This window comes from Orbicella franksi, chromosome 9, assembly GCF_964199315.1.
Source record: "Orbicella franksi chromosome 9, jaOrbFran1.1, whole genome shotgun sequence".
Taxonomy (NCBI): domain Eukaryota; kingdom Metazoa; phylum Cnidaria; class Anthozoa; order Scleractinia; family Merulinidae; genus Orbicella; species Orbicella franksi.
Window position 1 is genome coordinate 27,954,624 of NC_138153.1, and position 15,942 is coordinate 27,970,565.

Below are 15,942 nucleotides of genomic sequence, written 5' to 3' on the forward strand. Positions count from 1 at the left end.
TTAAACCCCGAATGGGACCAATCGTATTTGATCCCTAAAAGATACCACTTAAAACGGAATAGGCCGGATTGCCAGTCGCTGTTCAGGAAAGGAGGCCTGCGCTAGTAAAGCGGACTCAAAAGACCGGCAGAAATTGAGCCTTGAAATGGAAATAAGAGCGTTTTTTACTTCAATTATTTCTTTGAGTGCACCCCTAAAAGATACTTTGACAGCTTAAAATAGTGCCATTTTGTCATGAACACCTTAAAGTGAGACCAGAATCCTTGATTTATACCCCTAGGAAAGACGACAAGAATCCCCGACCTTTTCATATGGGAATCCTCCCCCGGGGCTTATAGGCACTTTTTAAGTGGACGCCTAGTTGTTGTCCTGACCACACACCTCTCCAATAATAGACTTAGATTGGTATAGGTTTGAATCTTGGCTACATTTCCTTTCTGGTAATGGTGGCCAAAATGCCTTAAGTTAGCTGAATTTTGATCTGAGCATTTTAAGTGAATGCTTATGAGAGCACCATAGCAAGAATTGTCAGGTCAAGGAATAAGTTATCTTCCACAGGCTGAGGTTGATAACAAAATTGAGACCTTGTTAATTCTGGTAAAATGCTCAACCCCGTTATCTGGCCTTGTTATCTGTGTGTTTATCTCAATTATCAAGTTGTAATCAAATTCAGCAATACTGTTTTATTGTGCAATATTTACAACCTAAACAGTTTCTAAAATTAAGTAAAGCAATGTATTAAAATATGTGGACAGTCATACGTTTAGTAAAGCTTGCTTGAAACACTGTGTTCATTTTGTTCACTGGACATGCATTTCATGTATAAGCAATTTTGATTTGATCACTGCAGGTTTATTTAATGGATGTAAATGTTGATATCAATCTTCTTTTTATATGCACTGGTCTAAAGGCAGCACCAATAAGGGGGGGGGGGGGGGAAGGAGAAAGGGTCTGAGTATCTGATATCCTGTTAATTTTTGTCCTAAATATCCTGTATCCTGTTAATCTCAGTTGTAAAAATTAGCGATTTTCCAACTCACTATCCCATTTTATCTAATCTAAATATCCTGTATCTTGCTATATTCGTTATCGTAATATCCCATATCCCAAAACCCCAAATAGGGCCTCCCTAATGGTTAGTGTGCTGGACTCCGAAGCAACTGGTCCAAGTTCAAGCCCTGGTCTGGCTGATTGTAAAGTGTTCTTGGACAAGGCACTTTACTCTGACTGTGCCTCTCTGCACCCAGGTTTATAAATTACTGCCAGGGAGAAAAAATACTCATAGTCACTGTATGCTACAGAAAACAGAGAGAGAAGCACCAGCCAAGGGGCCACAAGGCTAAAACACGTAATTTATCTAAAGCACAAGTCAAGAAATGATAATCAAAGTCGTCTGGTTCCTGTATCAACATTTTGACTCAGTAAAATTTGTTTTTACGTAGACTTTCCCATAACAATCTCACTCAAACTGCTGGCTAGCTTGTCTTATTGTGTACATTAATAATAGTAATAAATAATAATAATGATAATTAATATTTATATGGTGCAAATTAACATGTAAATATGAGCAATTGCACCTGACAAACAAATTATATTAGTTAACACTAGAAGTACGAAAACTTAAAAATATATAAGATACTAGTAACTGAATATTTTAAAATCTAGTAAAAAGTGTCTAATATATACTATAAAATAACTTAATATTCACATGCTTTCCTAAATTTTGGTTTTGATTTAAAGTGCTCAAAATTGTCCTCATCTTTTATATCACTTGGTAATTTTTCCCAAGTGTTGGTGCAGCAGCAGAAAAAAGCCCGGTCACTAAGTGCCTTCTTTGTTTTTGTAGAAGAAAGGTCTACAAAAAGACTATTCCTATGTACTTAAAATCAAGCATCTTTAATTAGATATTTGTTCAATCTAAAATGAGCAAAACTTGTGTTTGTAGCTTGTCAACAATGTACAATAATCAGTGTTTGAGGGGATAAATGTTTGATATACCACTGACACTAGGTTAGCAACTTAATGGTCACTTTTTCTGCCATTCCCTTCAGAATCACCTCGAAGTTCACTTGGCTCTTTGGTTACAACTTCATCTTCCATGTGGTCATCAACTGTCCATGAACCGAACTCCTTGGAGAGATCTTCATCACAAGAAGCATTTTCCTCAACATTTTTCCCATTTCCACCAGTATTTTTATCACAAACTGCAGTACTTGTACTTGTCGCTTTCTGTTCTACATCTCCAATGTTATTATCTTGTGCTATATCAGCCTCTCTTCTTGTATTTCCTGTTTCAGTGGATGAAGGTTGAGCGACTGCATCATTAAATTTCACTGTGGCCTCACACTTGTAAAATCCATCCTTTTCTTTCTTGCTCATAGAGCACAAGTGCACAGCATTTACTGGCTCTTCTCCAAAGCTCATATCAACCCAGCTTGCATAACTCTCTTCTGGGATCTTCTTGATCCCTTTCCTTCTCAACGTTGGGTTACGAGACAATTTCATGACTGTCAAGTGAGGGCTGAATTCGCGGGAGTCAGTCGACGGAATGCCTTCCTTTGTGAAAGTTTCTCTTACTATGTTCACAACAGATTTCAGAGCTTCCATCTCCTCTCCTCCACAAAGTTTTGCATAAAGAACTTGATGGTTGAAGTGGCCAAGGCCTGAAAACGTCATTGACAATGCATTGTTTTGCAAAATGGGGCCCACACTAATTTTGCACTGATTTAAAACCTCGGTTGCTTTCTGAATCTGTTCATCATTTTCAAGATATATAACCATAAGGGTCAAATGTAAAGTTGCCAGAGGAATAAGAGCTGGTGTTAGTTTTTCATTATGTGTAGCAATAGAATCTTGAACAATCTTGATAGCAGAATGTATCTGAGGATTGGAGACACGAATGGCCAAGAAGTAGTTTGGCATAATGCTTTTAGGTTTCTTTTTACCTTTTGGTAATAGTCCATCATCTTTACTACCACTAGCACTAGCCATGTCTGTGTCGTCATCATCTGATAAAGCATTCAGCTGTAGTTTTTGCTTTCTCTTTTCGCGCTTTCTTTGTTTAGTTTTTGCTTTGCTTTGAGTTATCCATCCTGCTGCATCATTGCAATGTAGGTCCTCATCAAAAAGAGTCTCTAATCCAAAGGATCCATCATCACAGAGCATGTCACTATCTTTTTCATTTTCAGTATTCTGAAAGCATTTGGTTGTTTCAGTATCTAGTATTTGATGTCTTTCTTGTTCTTCTGGCAACTCAGACACTCTACCTGATGTTTCTAATGTACATGTCTCTTGATCAAAATCCCATTCACTTTGCATCTCTTCCTTCAAGTCAGGAGCTACCTTGTCCTGCGTGAAACTACTGCTGACAGGAAAACTATCTTGATTGGTGGAAGTGTCGTTTTGATTGACATACGTCACATCTTCAGTCACCTGTTTGGACTCCTCAGGTTGAACAAATGCTGCACCAATTTCTATGCCTTTAGTGTTGCTGTCAAAGTCAGATGCCTCCTTCAAGTTCTCCATATTTAATTTTGTACAAGAAACTGGACAAAGAGAATTCAATGAGCCAAGTATCACCAAAACACGCAAAATATTAAGCTTAAATTTTGACTGTAAGCTTAAATGATCATGACAAAATAGGGGATAAGAAAAATATCTACCCATAGGGCGATCATTACCAACAGTCCTTAGCTCTGATGAGGCGCAAGTTGAAGATCGAAATAGTCCAAACTTAGGATTGAGACTTGAAGTAAACTTGCAGGTAAGTCTGGTGGCACCTGTGAAACTGCTGTTCGAAATTGAAAGTAAGCGGAAACAACCTTTGACCATATGGATAGTAGAACGTTGTGCGCGCGTCTTAGATTTCTTGGGCCTGTCAGGAATTTTTTTTTGCTACGGATTCCTTTTTAGCACATCTTAAAGCAGCAGCACCCGTCGATTTGAAGAGGTTACGAACGCTAAACAATAGGGACCTTTAGCAATGACGACGAGAACGTGGACGACGACGTATATGACCGATTGAGCCCTGGAACGGGACCGTCGTCCACGGCGGGAAACGTAAACACTTTAGTAAATCGGTTACGTGGACGAACCCTTTACTGCAGCTTTCTGTGGCAGTCAACAGGAAAATGTCAAACAAATGTCAAATGTTCCGTTAATTTGAAAATGCAAAAATTATCCACTACAACAATTTAACGTTTATTCAGTGTTGTAATCAACGTCAGGTGATTCAGAGCTAAGCTAAGTTTATAGTCGATCCGAGCAGTTCGGATATTCTTCAAAGCCCAGAACTCTTCTTAAAAATGCCAACTGGTATAAATTACAAAACTATAACGAAATGCCCGCGATTTGTATTTATAAAAGCACTACTACGTACCCTGCAGTACTTTTATTATCATCCGCCATTGCTTTCTCCACTTTATACTGTAAAGCTCTACCTGCAACTCGAAAGAAATCAAGTTTTTTTTCCATCACGGTACGATCAAATTACTTCGGCACTGTATTTATTCACTAAACGACCCTTTACATTGAAGAAATTCCTAAGATACGTAAGTAGAAATTAGAAAACAAATAAAACATACTCGCGTTCTCGGCAAGACGGCAGATGGCGGCAAATGGCGTCCTGAACGAGATGTGGACGACGAGTAGTGCTCGATTGGGCATGCGTGGTAGCTTCGAAGTTCGTTTTCCCAACTTCCGGTCGGTGACGTTCACGTTCTCGTCGTCATTGCTAAAGGTCCCTAATACTTCTCCAAGCGCTAGCATACGGAAGTACTTTTTCCCACTGGTCGTCCAGGGGGGAGTAAAGTTGAGATCTGTCGAGAGACCTTGGGAACGAGGTTGGCGAAAGGGCACTGGGACTTAGTTGGAGACCGCAGTCATTCGTGCAGCGGACTACCGTATGAATATAAAATGGCGGACAATGAAACACAGGTAGTCCTCGATATTTCGATAAAAAAGGTAATAAATTGGCTTCCGTTATACCTTGTGATATGTTTGAGGAAACGGTTATATATAGTATAAGAGAAGTAAAGTAGCAGCTATGTTCAATCAAATTTGGTTCATTTGAATTTGTCAGAGATTGCTTCAACGAGTGAAGAACCCGGAAGACCTTGAGGGTAATTTCCTGGGATACCTTTATGGTGAAATACTGTCGGACAAAGTTCACATAATTGGATGTGTGGCTTGTAGAAGTTCCCATCCTTCGGCAAAGAAAGGTTATCCAGCAATTCCTGACTGGAAGAATGAGAGATCAGAATTGTCTTGTCTTGTTCCAAATGGTATGTGTTAAGACTAATATTCTAATTTCTTGGCAATTATGGGTACTGGGTAATGATGCAATGAATAGCATTAGACGTTTAGAACAATACCTGTGATTTTCCTGTTAACCTAAATAGCTATCGATTATTTAGTTTTCTAGAAAATTTTTAGTTGATTTATTTGTTCATTTGATCTTTCATTTATTTACTCATCCATTCATTCATTTGTTCATTCATCCGTCCATCTGACCGTCTGCCCATCTGTCGGTCCGTTCATTCATTCATTCATTCATCCATATGTCCGTCTGTCTGTGCATCCATCCTTCTGTCCATCCATCTATCCATTTGTTCATATGTTCATTTATTCATTTGTTCATTCATCCATCTGTCCAACTGTCCATTTGTCTGTCCATGCATCCAGTCGTCCGACTGTCCATCCATCTGTCTGTCCATCTGTTTATTCATTCATTTGTTCATTCATTCATCCATCCATCTGTTTGTCCGTCTGTTTATTCATCCATACATCCATACATTATTCATTCAGTCATTCATTCATTCACTCAGTCAGTCGGTTAGCCAGTCAGTCGGTCGGTCGGTCGGTCGGTCGGTCGGTCGGTCGGTCGGTCGGTCGGTCGGTCGGTCAGTCGGTCAGTCAGTCAGTCAGTCATTAATTACATTCCTGCCTTCCTTCATTCCAGTCATTCTTTTAGTCATTTGGCTCATTGGTTGGACGTATTTACACATTGTACATGATGATTCATGCATTTGTTCATTTGATATATTTTTAGGATACTTGGCTGACCATTTCTTTTTAACTAAATTATCTTCATTTTCACCAAATGCTTTATGATCATGATGCAAATTTAATGTTTTGCTCTTATCACTCTTCTAGGGATAAATCTTTGTGGGATTTATTATTCATGTACCAAACCCACACCTCTCGAGGCCCATGAGCTCAAAAAGGTCTTTGATGGATTATGGACAAATGTGAGAACAATTTATTGCAGAAAAGTACAATCTTATATTTCTTTATTTATAATAATTATTGATTGTGAACTGTCAAGCAGACACGAGACATGAGTGACATGAGGCATAAGGCATGAAATTCATTGAGGGCAAATTAACCAAGACTTAAATGACCTATAATTATTAACTATTAAATATCTTCCCCTCACAAATTATTGGTAACTCTTTGTTAAAGCTTTTTCTTTAATTTGCTTTTGTTTTAGGACATTTCCTTCAGGAGGAGGTTAGTGGTCTTGCAACATTGTTCTACCAGTGAAAGCGACAGCAAAAGATGTTTTATTTATGATAAGGATTCTGGTACTGTAACACAGTGTGAATACCAAGAAGCAGATATCATTGGAGAATTTCTGGATCAAAGGATTTCTTTTAGACTTCAAGCAAACATTCCAATATGCATAAGCAGGGGTCAAAATGGTAAGTAGCATTTTTCTCTTTAAGGTCGTAAGTTATCTTATACAGAGTACGCATATGGCATTGATGAATGACATTTAGTACATAACTATATTCCCCTGGGTAATGTCAAAAGTTTTAGTTGCCAAGGCAACAGTAAAAGAAATGGAACATGTCCTATATTTGACCTCTTGTTTAAAACATCATCACTTGGGAAATTGTTTTTAGTATAAATAACTTTTTCTTGACAGATTTCTACTTGTTAATTAATGTATGAGTTGGACAGAAATGTATTTAGAACATTGTAATATTGATAAAAATGTACAGTATATTTTAAACCAATGAATTATTTTTAGGGAAACTGCCTTAATAGTCAGCTACTTTTATAAACTAAGGCTAATCCATTTTTATTTCAGTCACAATTTGTTATAAAATGTATTAATTTACTTTTAACTACAATTATATTTTATTTTTGTTAAATTCTTTACCTTGTTGATTATTTGCATGACCCTGCCCATGCTTACGTCTCTTACAGATACTTCAGAAATAACAGATAAAATAGAGAAATCATGCAAGGAATTAGACAGCACATCAACTGTCTTTCATGTTAAAGACTGCAAGGTGTTACTTAAAAACCAGGACATTAAAAGTGACAAGTTGGAAAATTGTGAAGCGCTCCTGGTAAAGATTGAATCTGATCCAGGAAAGATACAAAACCTTCATGGGTCTGCAAAGAGCAAAGGAAAACAGAAAAGTGGAAAAGTTGTGTCCTCTGGAAATGCAGCAAAGTTTAAGGTTAGCATTGGATGCGTTGGTTTGCTAACCTCCATGTCTTTTTTTTCCTTGCTGCAGCAATAGTACAGCACTTTGTCAGTTATATATTCTTTTACTTGACATCAATCTTTCAAGACTTTGTCACTCTGTTACTTACTACATAAGCTTGATGGATCAACAGAACTCTCAAGAACTCTGTTACAGGAGTGATTTTTTCAAGAACTTACAAGAAAATTGAGTAGATGCGATTAAATCAAAACTTCAATATTTTCATCTTCCAATATTAGAATGTCTAGGGTTGTTTGGTTCCTGTCCACTGTTCAGGGGGAATAGAGACACTCTGGGTACAAAAATTTCTTGAGATCTGTAACATCTCCTAAGTGCCAATATGTCATTTTTCAAATGTTAGGACAATGCTAGCAATCTTTGGTTTGGGATTGTTAGTTATTAACCCACTGACACCTGGAGATTTTAGGCAAAGTGTATCTCTTGGACATTTTGGATGTTTAGCATAGATATCAGCTAAATTAGTTCCAATCAACCCAAAAAGGCATTTGCAACATGACAGCATGCTTTTCTTTGCACTAGTATCACGTTTTATGACATTTTCGCTCGGGCATGTGCACAAATATAAATTTTGTTCCTAGTTTTTCACTCCAATTTCTAAGGAATTTTGTGCATATTTCATGCTCAATAATAATATTGACCCAATCACTCTGATCTGGGTATCATTGGAAAGAGTTTTCCTGCTGTAGAACTTGAGTGTACGTGATGCCAATTTTGGTCAAAGGTGATGATGTCACAAGTGAAACAAAGACCAATGCTCATCACAGCCAGTTACGGGTGGCACAGGCGTCAATGGGTTGAAATATAAAATTTTAAATAGAATGTTATTTTGGTTCTTTTACAGGATGCACTAGATGTAAGATACCTGAGCCAACTCACAGATGCTGTGAGTAATCATGAAACATTTGTCCCAGTTTTTCAATACAAAAAAGGTACTTTAATTTTAAATTTTCTTTAATTCCACACATTCCCTTCCCCAACGATTGCCAGTTATGTAATTATGTTGAGGTACTGAAAAGTGATTCCATGGTTTAAGCTTAATGTGATTTAATATAACGTTTCTTTGCCTCATGAGATTATTTGCAGGTAATTGTTCAGTTGAGACAAAACAAAATGGTAAGAGGTTTGATTAAATTGTAGCTATGTTTATTTTGCAGCTGTATCATCTCAAATCAAGTTCACACTTGCACTTGATACAGTGTTGAATGTATCAATGGACACTTCTTTAGCAAGCCTACCAAAGTTATTTATTTCTGCTATGTGCAGTCAGCTAAGAAAAATGGCCTCAGCTATGACACAGTTCTCAAAGGTGAGATTCTCCCAAACATTTTACTGTGAGATGGTCAGACTTAATATAGGTTTTCTGTGGGTTCAAGACTTTCTTAGCCTTGCAAAAGAAACCTAGATTCCAAGATGATGTGGTATGTGGAAAGGGTACCTTTTTTCAATAAAAGGTAACGAAAGGCCTACCTTTTCCGTCAAAATGGGATACAAAAGGGTAAGGGTTTGGACCTCAGGACAGAGCCTCCCCGTGTAAACCTTTGTAGAGTACCCCCTCCCCAGGATTAGTGTCCCATTTAGAGGGGAGTTCGCAATACTTCATGTCACAGAAATCAGTCAGGGGTGTATGCATGTGTGAACTCTCTTCTTCTCCCTTCTCCTCCTTGTCCTGTCTGTGCCACTTATGCACTGCATGTTGTTTTAAACTGTTTTTTTCTGTATCTTGTATGTAGGATGACTTGTTGACTGTTGTGAAAGTGTATCACTTCAAGCTTCCTGGGTTTTGTCATTTGGTGACCACTGTTTATCCCACTGCTACAAGAGATGGTGTAATGATAGATGATAATGAGCTTGGTAAGTGTTTTACCCAGGCTAGACTTCTAGTAGTCAGTTGTTTGAAAGGTTTTTGCAATAAATTACTCCTACATGTACACAAAAATATAATGCTGATGACAGAAGCTACATGGTTCACATATGAACCTGGGCTAGTTAGTAGCTAAGTTCACCTCAAGTCTCTCCACAGCTTAGTTGGAAGAGTACCTGGTTGGATCAGCGAGGTCATGGCTTGAATCCTGCTGGGCACTCAGAATTTTTTCTTTGTCTCATGCTCACAATATGCTGAACAGCTTGTCTTTCACATGTGGTGTTTGCATTTGCAAGTAGCTCATAAGTTTGCAGATAAAGGTTTGGACTTCGAAGAGCTATTCTATGTTATTAGGTGTGATGGAAATGAACAAGAGGGCAAGGACAAGTACAAACAAGATGAGGGGTACATAGCCTAAACAGCCAAAGATGAATAATGATTTCAGAGGAAAGATGAGATGTAAACATACAAAATATTTGCAAGCCATCCAGTCACCAACAATCTTAAACCAGTCAACAGGCATTCAAAATGAAGTCAGCTAAATTAATTTGTAAATTGTGCTATATTAAGCCAAATGGCTATTGCATGGAATTTAATGTTCAACAAAATGTTGCCTAACAATGTTTACTAAAATTTTCTCACAGCATCATACCGGTTGGAACTGCACAAGCGACTTCTTCTACCAGAAAACAGACCTCTTATGCGGCCCTCCAACAAATACGTGTTTGAAAATGAACGTCAACAAGGTATACATGAAAATGGTAGAGTGGAATTGTTGAGAGAAGAAACTGTGTATGGGATTTTGAGCTTGAAAGGAGGGTTGTAGTGAGTTATTACAGAAAGCTTCCCCCCTCCTCTTCAAGGGTTAGGCACATGTGCTCTTTGTCTTATTGTTGTGAAGTTTAAAGTGTAGTTTAAAAATATGACTGTTTTTTTTGTTACAGATATCTACTTAACAAATCCTCACACTGGACTAGTTGGAGGTGAGAGAAATAAACTAGACTAAGTGAACCTTAACAGTGTGGGAGGGGTTGTTTTGTTTGTTTTAAAATGTGCCAAGATAGAGAATAATGTAACCCCAACACTGTCCTTGATATTTTTGTTTCTTGTGATGTAACTCCTTACTTACTCCTACACCAGTACAGTTATGTCTCTCCATTTAGGTGGGAACTGGCATAATTTATCTGGAAAAGCGTGAAACGATATTTCTATCAGGCAGTGGATGGATTATTGACAGAAACAAATCATGTATTAACTTTTTTTTAAATGTTGTTTGATGTGTCACCAAATTCTCAGATCTAACCTTGAAGGAACAGCAGTAAGTAGTAGATTAGTAAGCAGAATCAGTATGCAGCCATCACCCAAAGCTAGAATAGGTTTCATGTAAATTTTTTTTATTTTCTAGGTGTTTGTGGCACTGTAGCAGTGGTGGATGGAACATACGGTTACCACCATTACATGCAGGATAACTTTAATGATGATGTAAGTATTTGCCATTCCTTTAGTAGGGTCAAACTGGATGCTCCTCAATCCATAGGTGTGCAAGTAAATGGGTGTTTTCATGAGGGGAGAATGAAAATGGACACCTTCTTAGGGCTTGGGTGAAGGTAAAATCTGTTCTTTCACCACATTTTGCCCTTGAGTGGTCGAGTATTTTTCAGCAGCCCCAACCTCTCTGTTTTAAGTCTTCCTTATTTCTGTTAGTGGAAACCTTCCCACTGGTGATATATAAGTGTTCATTTTGTTTCAATCAGGGCTGGGGTTGTGCATACCGATCACTTCAGACCATTGCTTCCTGGTTCAGACACCAGGGTTACACATCAAAACCTGTTCCAAGCCACAGAGAAATTCAACAGGCACTTGTTGACCTCCAAGACAAAGGTGAAGAATTTGTGGGCTCTCGGCAGTGGATAGGCTCATTTGAAGTCAGTATGTGCTTGGAACATCTTCTGGGAGTCACCTCAAAGATCATGTTTGTCAGCACAGGAGCAGAAATGCGAGCCAAAGGACGGGACTTGTTACACCATTTTCAAACTCAGGGAACTCCTATTATGATTGGTAAGTTATGAGTGTTGATGTGCCATGATAATTTTACTGTGATAAATGCTTTTTGCTTTTATCATTAGTTTTCAGTGTTTTTTTTTTTATTTTAATCAAATTACATAATCAATCATAGTCTATCATCTAGAGAAGAAGGCAATGGTTTTGCCTTTGGTTAGTTACCCTGTTGCGGGTTACTGGTTTGTGTGGGCAAGTAGAAGGGGAATTCATAAGCTTGGTTGGCCTTAAGACATGCACAATTTTATATCTTTTCCAGGTGGTGGTGTTTTAGCGCACACCATATTGGGAGTAGATTTTAATGATCAGACTGGTGATATAAGGTCAGTAAGCTCTACTATCAGCCTCAGTGAACAGCAAAGTGTCTAGTACTTACTTTGAATGTTATAATTTTGCTGCATTTTGTTTTCAGAAGCATCCCGGAATGTGGTCCAGAATTATCTGTAATCCTTGGCTTTGATTAAGAACTAATTTTATGATAAAGTTGACCTCAAAGTTACAAGGTTTTGCCCCTTTCTCCCCTTTTGTCCAAATCTTTATCAGACAAGTTTCGATTATAATTTTCTTAGTTGCATATTCATTGTCACAATGTGTAGTTCCAGAAAATATCCATATCCAACCCAAGGAAGGTTAACATAAATTCCAAGGGGGAGGGGGGTTTCAAAACCCAATTTTTTTAAAGAAAAGTATGGCACTAAAATCGAATTTCCAGAGGGTGTGGGGGTTCAAGCTAAAAAACCTTCCGTGGGAGGGGTATGGATATTTTCTGGAACAACACAAAAAGGAAATTAACACTCAAAACAAGATAGAAATCTGTTGTTACTTACATTGCCACTACATTGTCAAGCAGAGAAATCCTGAGAATTGAGGAAGTTATTAGGTAATGGATATTGTCTTGATGAAACACCAGATTCTCAGAACATGCATAAGAAAAATTGTATAGCAGTTGATAAAGAGAATTGATATTTTCATCTTAGGCCCTGAAGAGTTGACTTGTACGTTTTGTACTGCTGCACTCTCAGCCAGTTCCGTCTTGGCTGTTCCAGCAGCAGTCAGGCCCTTCCAGCCGCGGTCAGGCCCTTCCAGCCATGGTCAGACCCTTCCAGCTGCGGTCAGACCCTTCTAGCCAGAGCCCATTCACAGGCTAAATGTAATAAGTGAATGCACTGATATTTTCTTTTTTTACTCTGTAGGTTTTTAATTCTTGATCCACATTACACTGGTGGTGAGGATCTCAAGGTTATATTAGACAAGGTTTGTTTGTGTGTAGCCTTGTGTGCAAGATGACTGATGTTAAATGCAGTCTGTAATCAAGTTTATTTGGAGGTCGAGTCCAGATATAAAATACCTAGAAAAGTGGAAGGGATGGGAAAATGTAGTCCGTGTAGCAAGATGCCTATTTTATGAATCATATTCATATTATTATCACATTTATTAATAAGAAAACAGAGCATTTTTGGTTGATGTCGTGATAACATGTTAGAATGGGAGGGGAATTTGCGATATAAAAAGAGTGCAAACAATGCAGATTATGGCCATTGATAAACTAGGGCAGGGCCCCATAATCTGGGGGGGGGGGGGTACTCCCTTATATTGGCTATATAGGTATGCACCTTTTCATCTTTATCAACAAGACCATAAACAAAAGCCCGTCAAAAATTATATGTAGGGCAACTGTGTCAGCCAAAACGGTCTTAAATAGGGTCAAATTTTTGGTCTGGTCATAAATAGGGTAGGGAAAATCGCAGATTTTGGTCATAAATAGGATAAGGGTTTTGGGAGGTGGGCCGCACACCCCCACTTTTTTTCCGGGAGTACCCTCCCCCAGGTACCATAATTAACTGCTTCTTTATTTATCTATATATTTATTTTTTGCAGGGGTGGTGTGGCTGGAAAGGGCCAGACTTCTGGAATCAGCAAGTTCATTACAACATGTGTATGCCTCAGAGACCAGATATGATTTGATGATGAAAAATATTTATATTTCATTTTATGGCGATTATGCTATTAATTTGCCCTTCAATAACATTTTAAAATGTGAAGGAAGAAAAGACAACAACAAAATAATTTTTAACACTATGAAAATTTAGTAAACTAGAAAAGCCATCTCTAAATAAAAGGATCTTGAAGTAAAATTTTTTCCCTTACTTTTTAGAACACTTTTTCTATCCGGCAAATTGTGGGATTTTCAGCTACAGACTGCCGAAGCAACATTTCTGAATCACGGCTCTGCTTCAGTCTTCCTCGTACGTCGGGTCCGTTGCAAAGAAGTGAGGCCTGGGGACGAGGAGGACTCTGTCTCTAAACAGTTTTCTTTCTCTTGTGCAAATTCTTATGCAAATCTAAGTCCTGCTGTAAAGTTAATTAACTCTGTTTTCAGAACGCTAAATTATCAAAGAATGTGGCTGTGTAAGTCTTTATTCACTGTCGTTCCATCTGCGGGCTCAAGAAAGTATCATTACAGTTCAAGAGGTTTCTGAAAAACAAAATAAAAACCAAAAGTTAAATTCGTGTGGCATACCTGCGAGCGTGAAACGCGAAACACCAGTTAGCTTAAATGTTAATCGGGAATGGTTCGTTCGTTCGTTCGCTGGCTCTTTCGCTCGCTCGCTCGTTCGTTCGTTTGTTCATTCAACACTCGTGCCGAAGCACTCACAATTTGAGAGGCATGATCTTTTTAGAAATTCCATTCAGGCATTGATTGTCGATCGCACGCATTTGCATTCCTTGCATTCCAAATCAGACAACGATGTCAAAACGTTAATTTAATTAATTTCTTTTTTAGGTTTGTTTTCTTAGCAAGCTTCAAGTATTGGACAAATATTTGGACACATTGTGACATGTCATATGCGCTTCGATGTAACGCAATTTTACAGGCATTGTAGACTACTTATTAAACGAACTAGTCACAACATTTTCCGTACTCAAATTTGCGCCTCTCTTTGCAAGAACGTTTCAAAATATGAAACAAAAAAATGGAAAATAGCAGACTAAATGAACAAGAAACAAACGGCGTGGATAAAATATGGTACGTGTTCTTCGATTTGCCTCGTGAGCACGGAATTGTTCTGACCTTCAACGACTATTTTAATAGTTTTTCTAATTGCTCAATTTAAAGCTTAAACCGTCCATAGCAAAACGAGGTAATTACCCATAAAACTCGTAGTTTTAGAGGCATCACTGACAGAAACTGTGCTATTTATTACCTACAAAGCAAAACTCTAATTGCCGGGGCGGTCGACGGCTAATATGGAATTAAAACAATAAAGCTGCTAAATGAATTATTTTCCTTTACGGCTTTGTATTATTTTAGGTGATAACAAGGTCAACCACAAGTATTATACAAGCGACATTCTGATCAGCGAGTTTTTAGATTTTATTCCCAGGCGTGTTAAGAAATACAGTGAATTCACTTCCTTTTATGACATGAAATTCCGTTATCAACTCAACCATCTGTTTTTAATTCTTTATTGAAATAGAGTGCTAATGTTTTCAGACTATCAAATCTCCATCAGGATTTGAAATCAATATTCGTGCTTTTGCTGCGAGCAAGAATTTTTTTCAAAAAAAAAAATAATAAAGCGAAACTTAAACGAAGGTGCTTCATGTAAATTAACATAAAAATCTCATTTACTCTTTCTAAATCATTGTCAAGTACTCCAGTTTTTAAAATAGCTTAATTTTAGGAGCACCTTTTCATGCAAGAATTTCACACACATTTGTCAATGATAACAAGTGAATAGTACATTGAAATAAGCAAATACACTGAGCGAACTCAATATCAAATGAAGCCATAAATATGCAAAAAGCTTTTGTCACTTCATTGCTATAAGCCGTAAAACGATTTTTGATGAAATAATCAGCTCGATTGCTGCAAGGACACAAAAGATTTTAATAGCTCGATCAGAATCTTATGTTGATCCTACGCAAGGACACAATTTTTCTCTAATAGCCCTCTTAAGGAGATTCTACCACCAAAATAAAAGCAGTACTCGCAAGATAAATAGAAGCATATTTGAATAAAGTACAGACGGCAGTGTGATAAAATGTCATTTCGCTCCTACGCGACAACTTACCCGCGTTACGAGGTTAATCCCGCTGGCAAAAACAAACCCATTTCCCAAGGCCACATGGTCTGTCTTCTCTCTCGTCCCACGGTACTCAGGACGCCCATTGGATTCTCCATAATATCTTCAATCACATCTAACATGTCTGACAAAGTTTTCCCGTCCAGATCGGCGAATAGATTCACCGGTTTGAAGTCTGGCGGCTGCATGAAGTAGTGCGGTAGGTTTCCCTCTTTCAACGCCTTTTTGAGCCGTTCTAACAGTCCGAAGAATCGCCGCGTGATTTTATCCGCACTCCACTCGTGAAAGTCCGGGTATTTGTCGGATTCGTGGAAGAGTAAGGTCTTGACATGATAAGATGAAAGCTTCTTAAGTTGATCTTCATTGTCGCGGATTTCCGTTAAAATGCGCAATAGCTGCACTCGACAGCCTTCGC

At 38.1% G+C, this 15,942-nt stretch overlaps 3 protein-coding genes across 4 annotated transcripts in view; 1 reads left to right on the forward strand and 2 right to left on the reverse strand.

Annotated features, from left to right (window-relative positions):
* Positions 1-1,896: 1,896 nt before the first annotated feature.
* Positions 1,897-3,963, reverse strand: LOC145496499 (uncharacterized). 2 transcript variants are annotated; one of them, XM_081476189.1, is made up of 2 exons: positions 3,780-3,963; positions 1,897-3,545 (listed from the first exon to the last, which is right to left on the reverse strand). In XM_081476189.1, the coding sequence occupies exons 1-2, from the start codon at positions 3,829-3,831 to the stop codon at positions 2,020-2,022; spliced, it is 1,578 nt and encodes a 525-aa protein (XP_081332315.1). In that variant the 5' UTR covers positions 3,832-3,963; the 3' UTR covers positions 1,897-2,019. The 2 variants fall into 2 exon arrangements, with proteins under 2 accessions (XP_081332315.1, XP_081332314.1); XM_081476188.1 differs by having other exon boundaries at positions 3,681-3,963.
* A 787-nt stretch (positions 3,964-4,750) lies between these two features.
* LOC145496498 (ufm1-specific protease 2-like) lies at positions 4,751-13,404 on the forward strand. Its single transcript, XM_081476186.1, has 15 exons — positions 4,751-4,962; positions 5,081-5,282; positions 6,154-6,248; positions 6,491-6,701; positions 7,213-7,472; positions 8,362-8,449; positions 8,675-8,826; positions 9,251-9,371; positions 10,026-10,127; positions 10,326-10,364; positions 10,787-10,863; positions 11,136-11,439; positions 11,699-11,762; positions 12,633-12,693; positions 13,318-13,404. The coding sequence occupies exons 1-15, from the start codon at positions 4,915-4,917 to the stop codon at positions 13,402-13,404; spliced, it is 1,911 nt and encodes a 636-aa protein (XP_081332312.1). The 5' UTR covers positions 4,751-4,914.
* LOC145496500 (cyclic GMP-AMP synthase-like receptor 1) overlaps positions 13,400-15,942 on the reverse strand; it is a 5,418-nt gene continuing 2,875 nt past the window's right edge. Inside the window, exons 1-2 of the mRNA XM_081476190.1 lie at positions 15,516-15,942; positions 13,400-13,915 (exon numbers count right to left, since the gene is read on the reverse strand). The exon at positions 15,516-15,942 is cut by the window's right edge and continues 2,875 nt beyond it. Of these exons, the coding sequence (XP_081332316.1) occupies positions 15,521-15,942 (422 nt within the window). The 3' untranslated portion in view covers positions 13,400-13,915; positions 15,516-15,520. The remainder of the gene's footprint in view (positions 13,916-15,515) is intronic.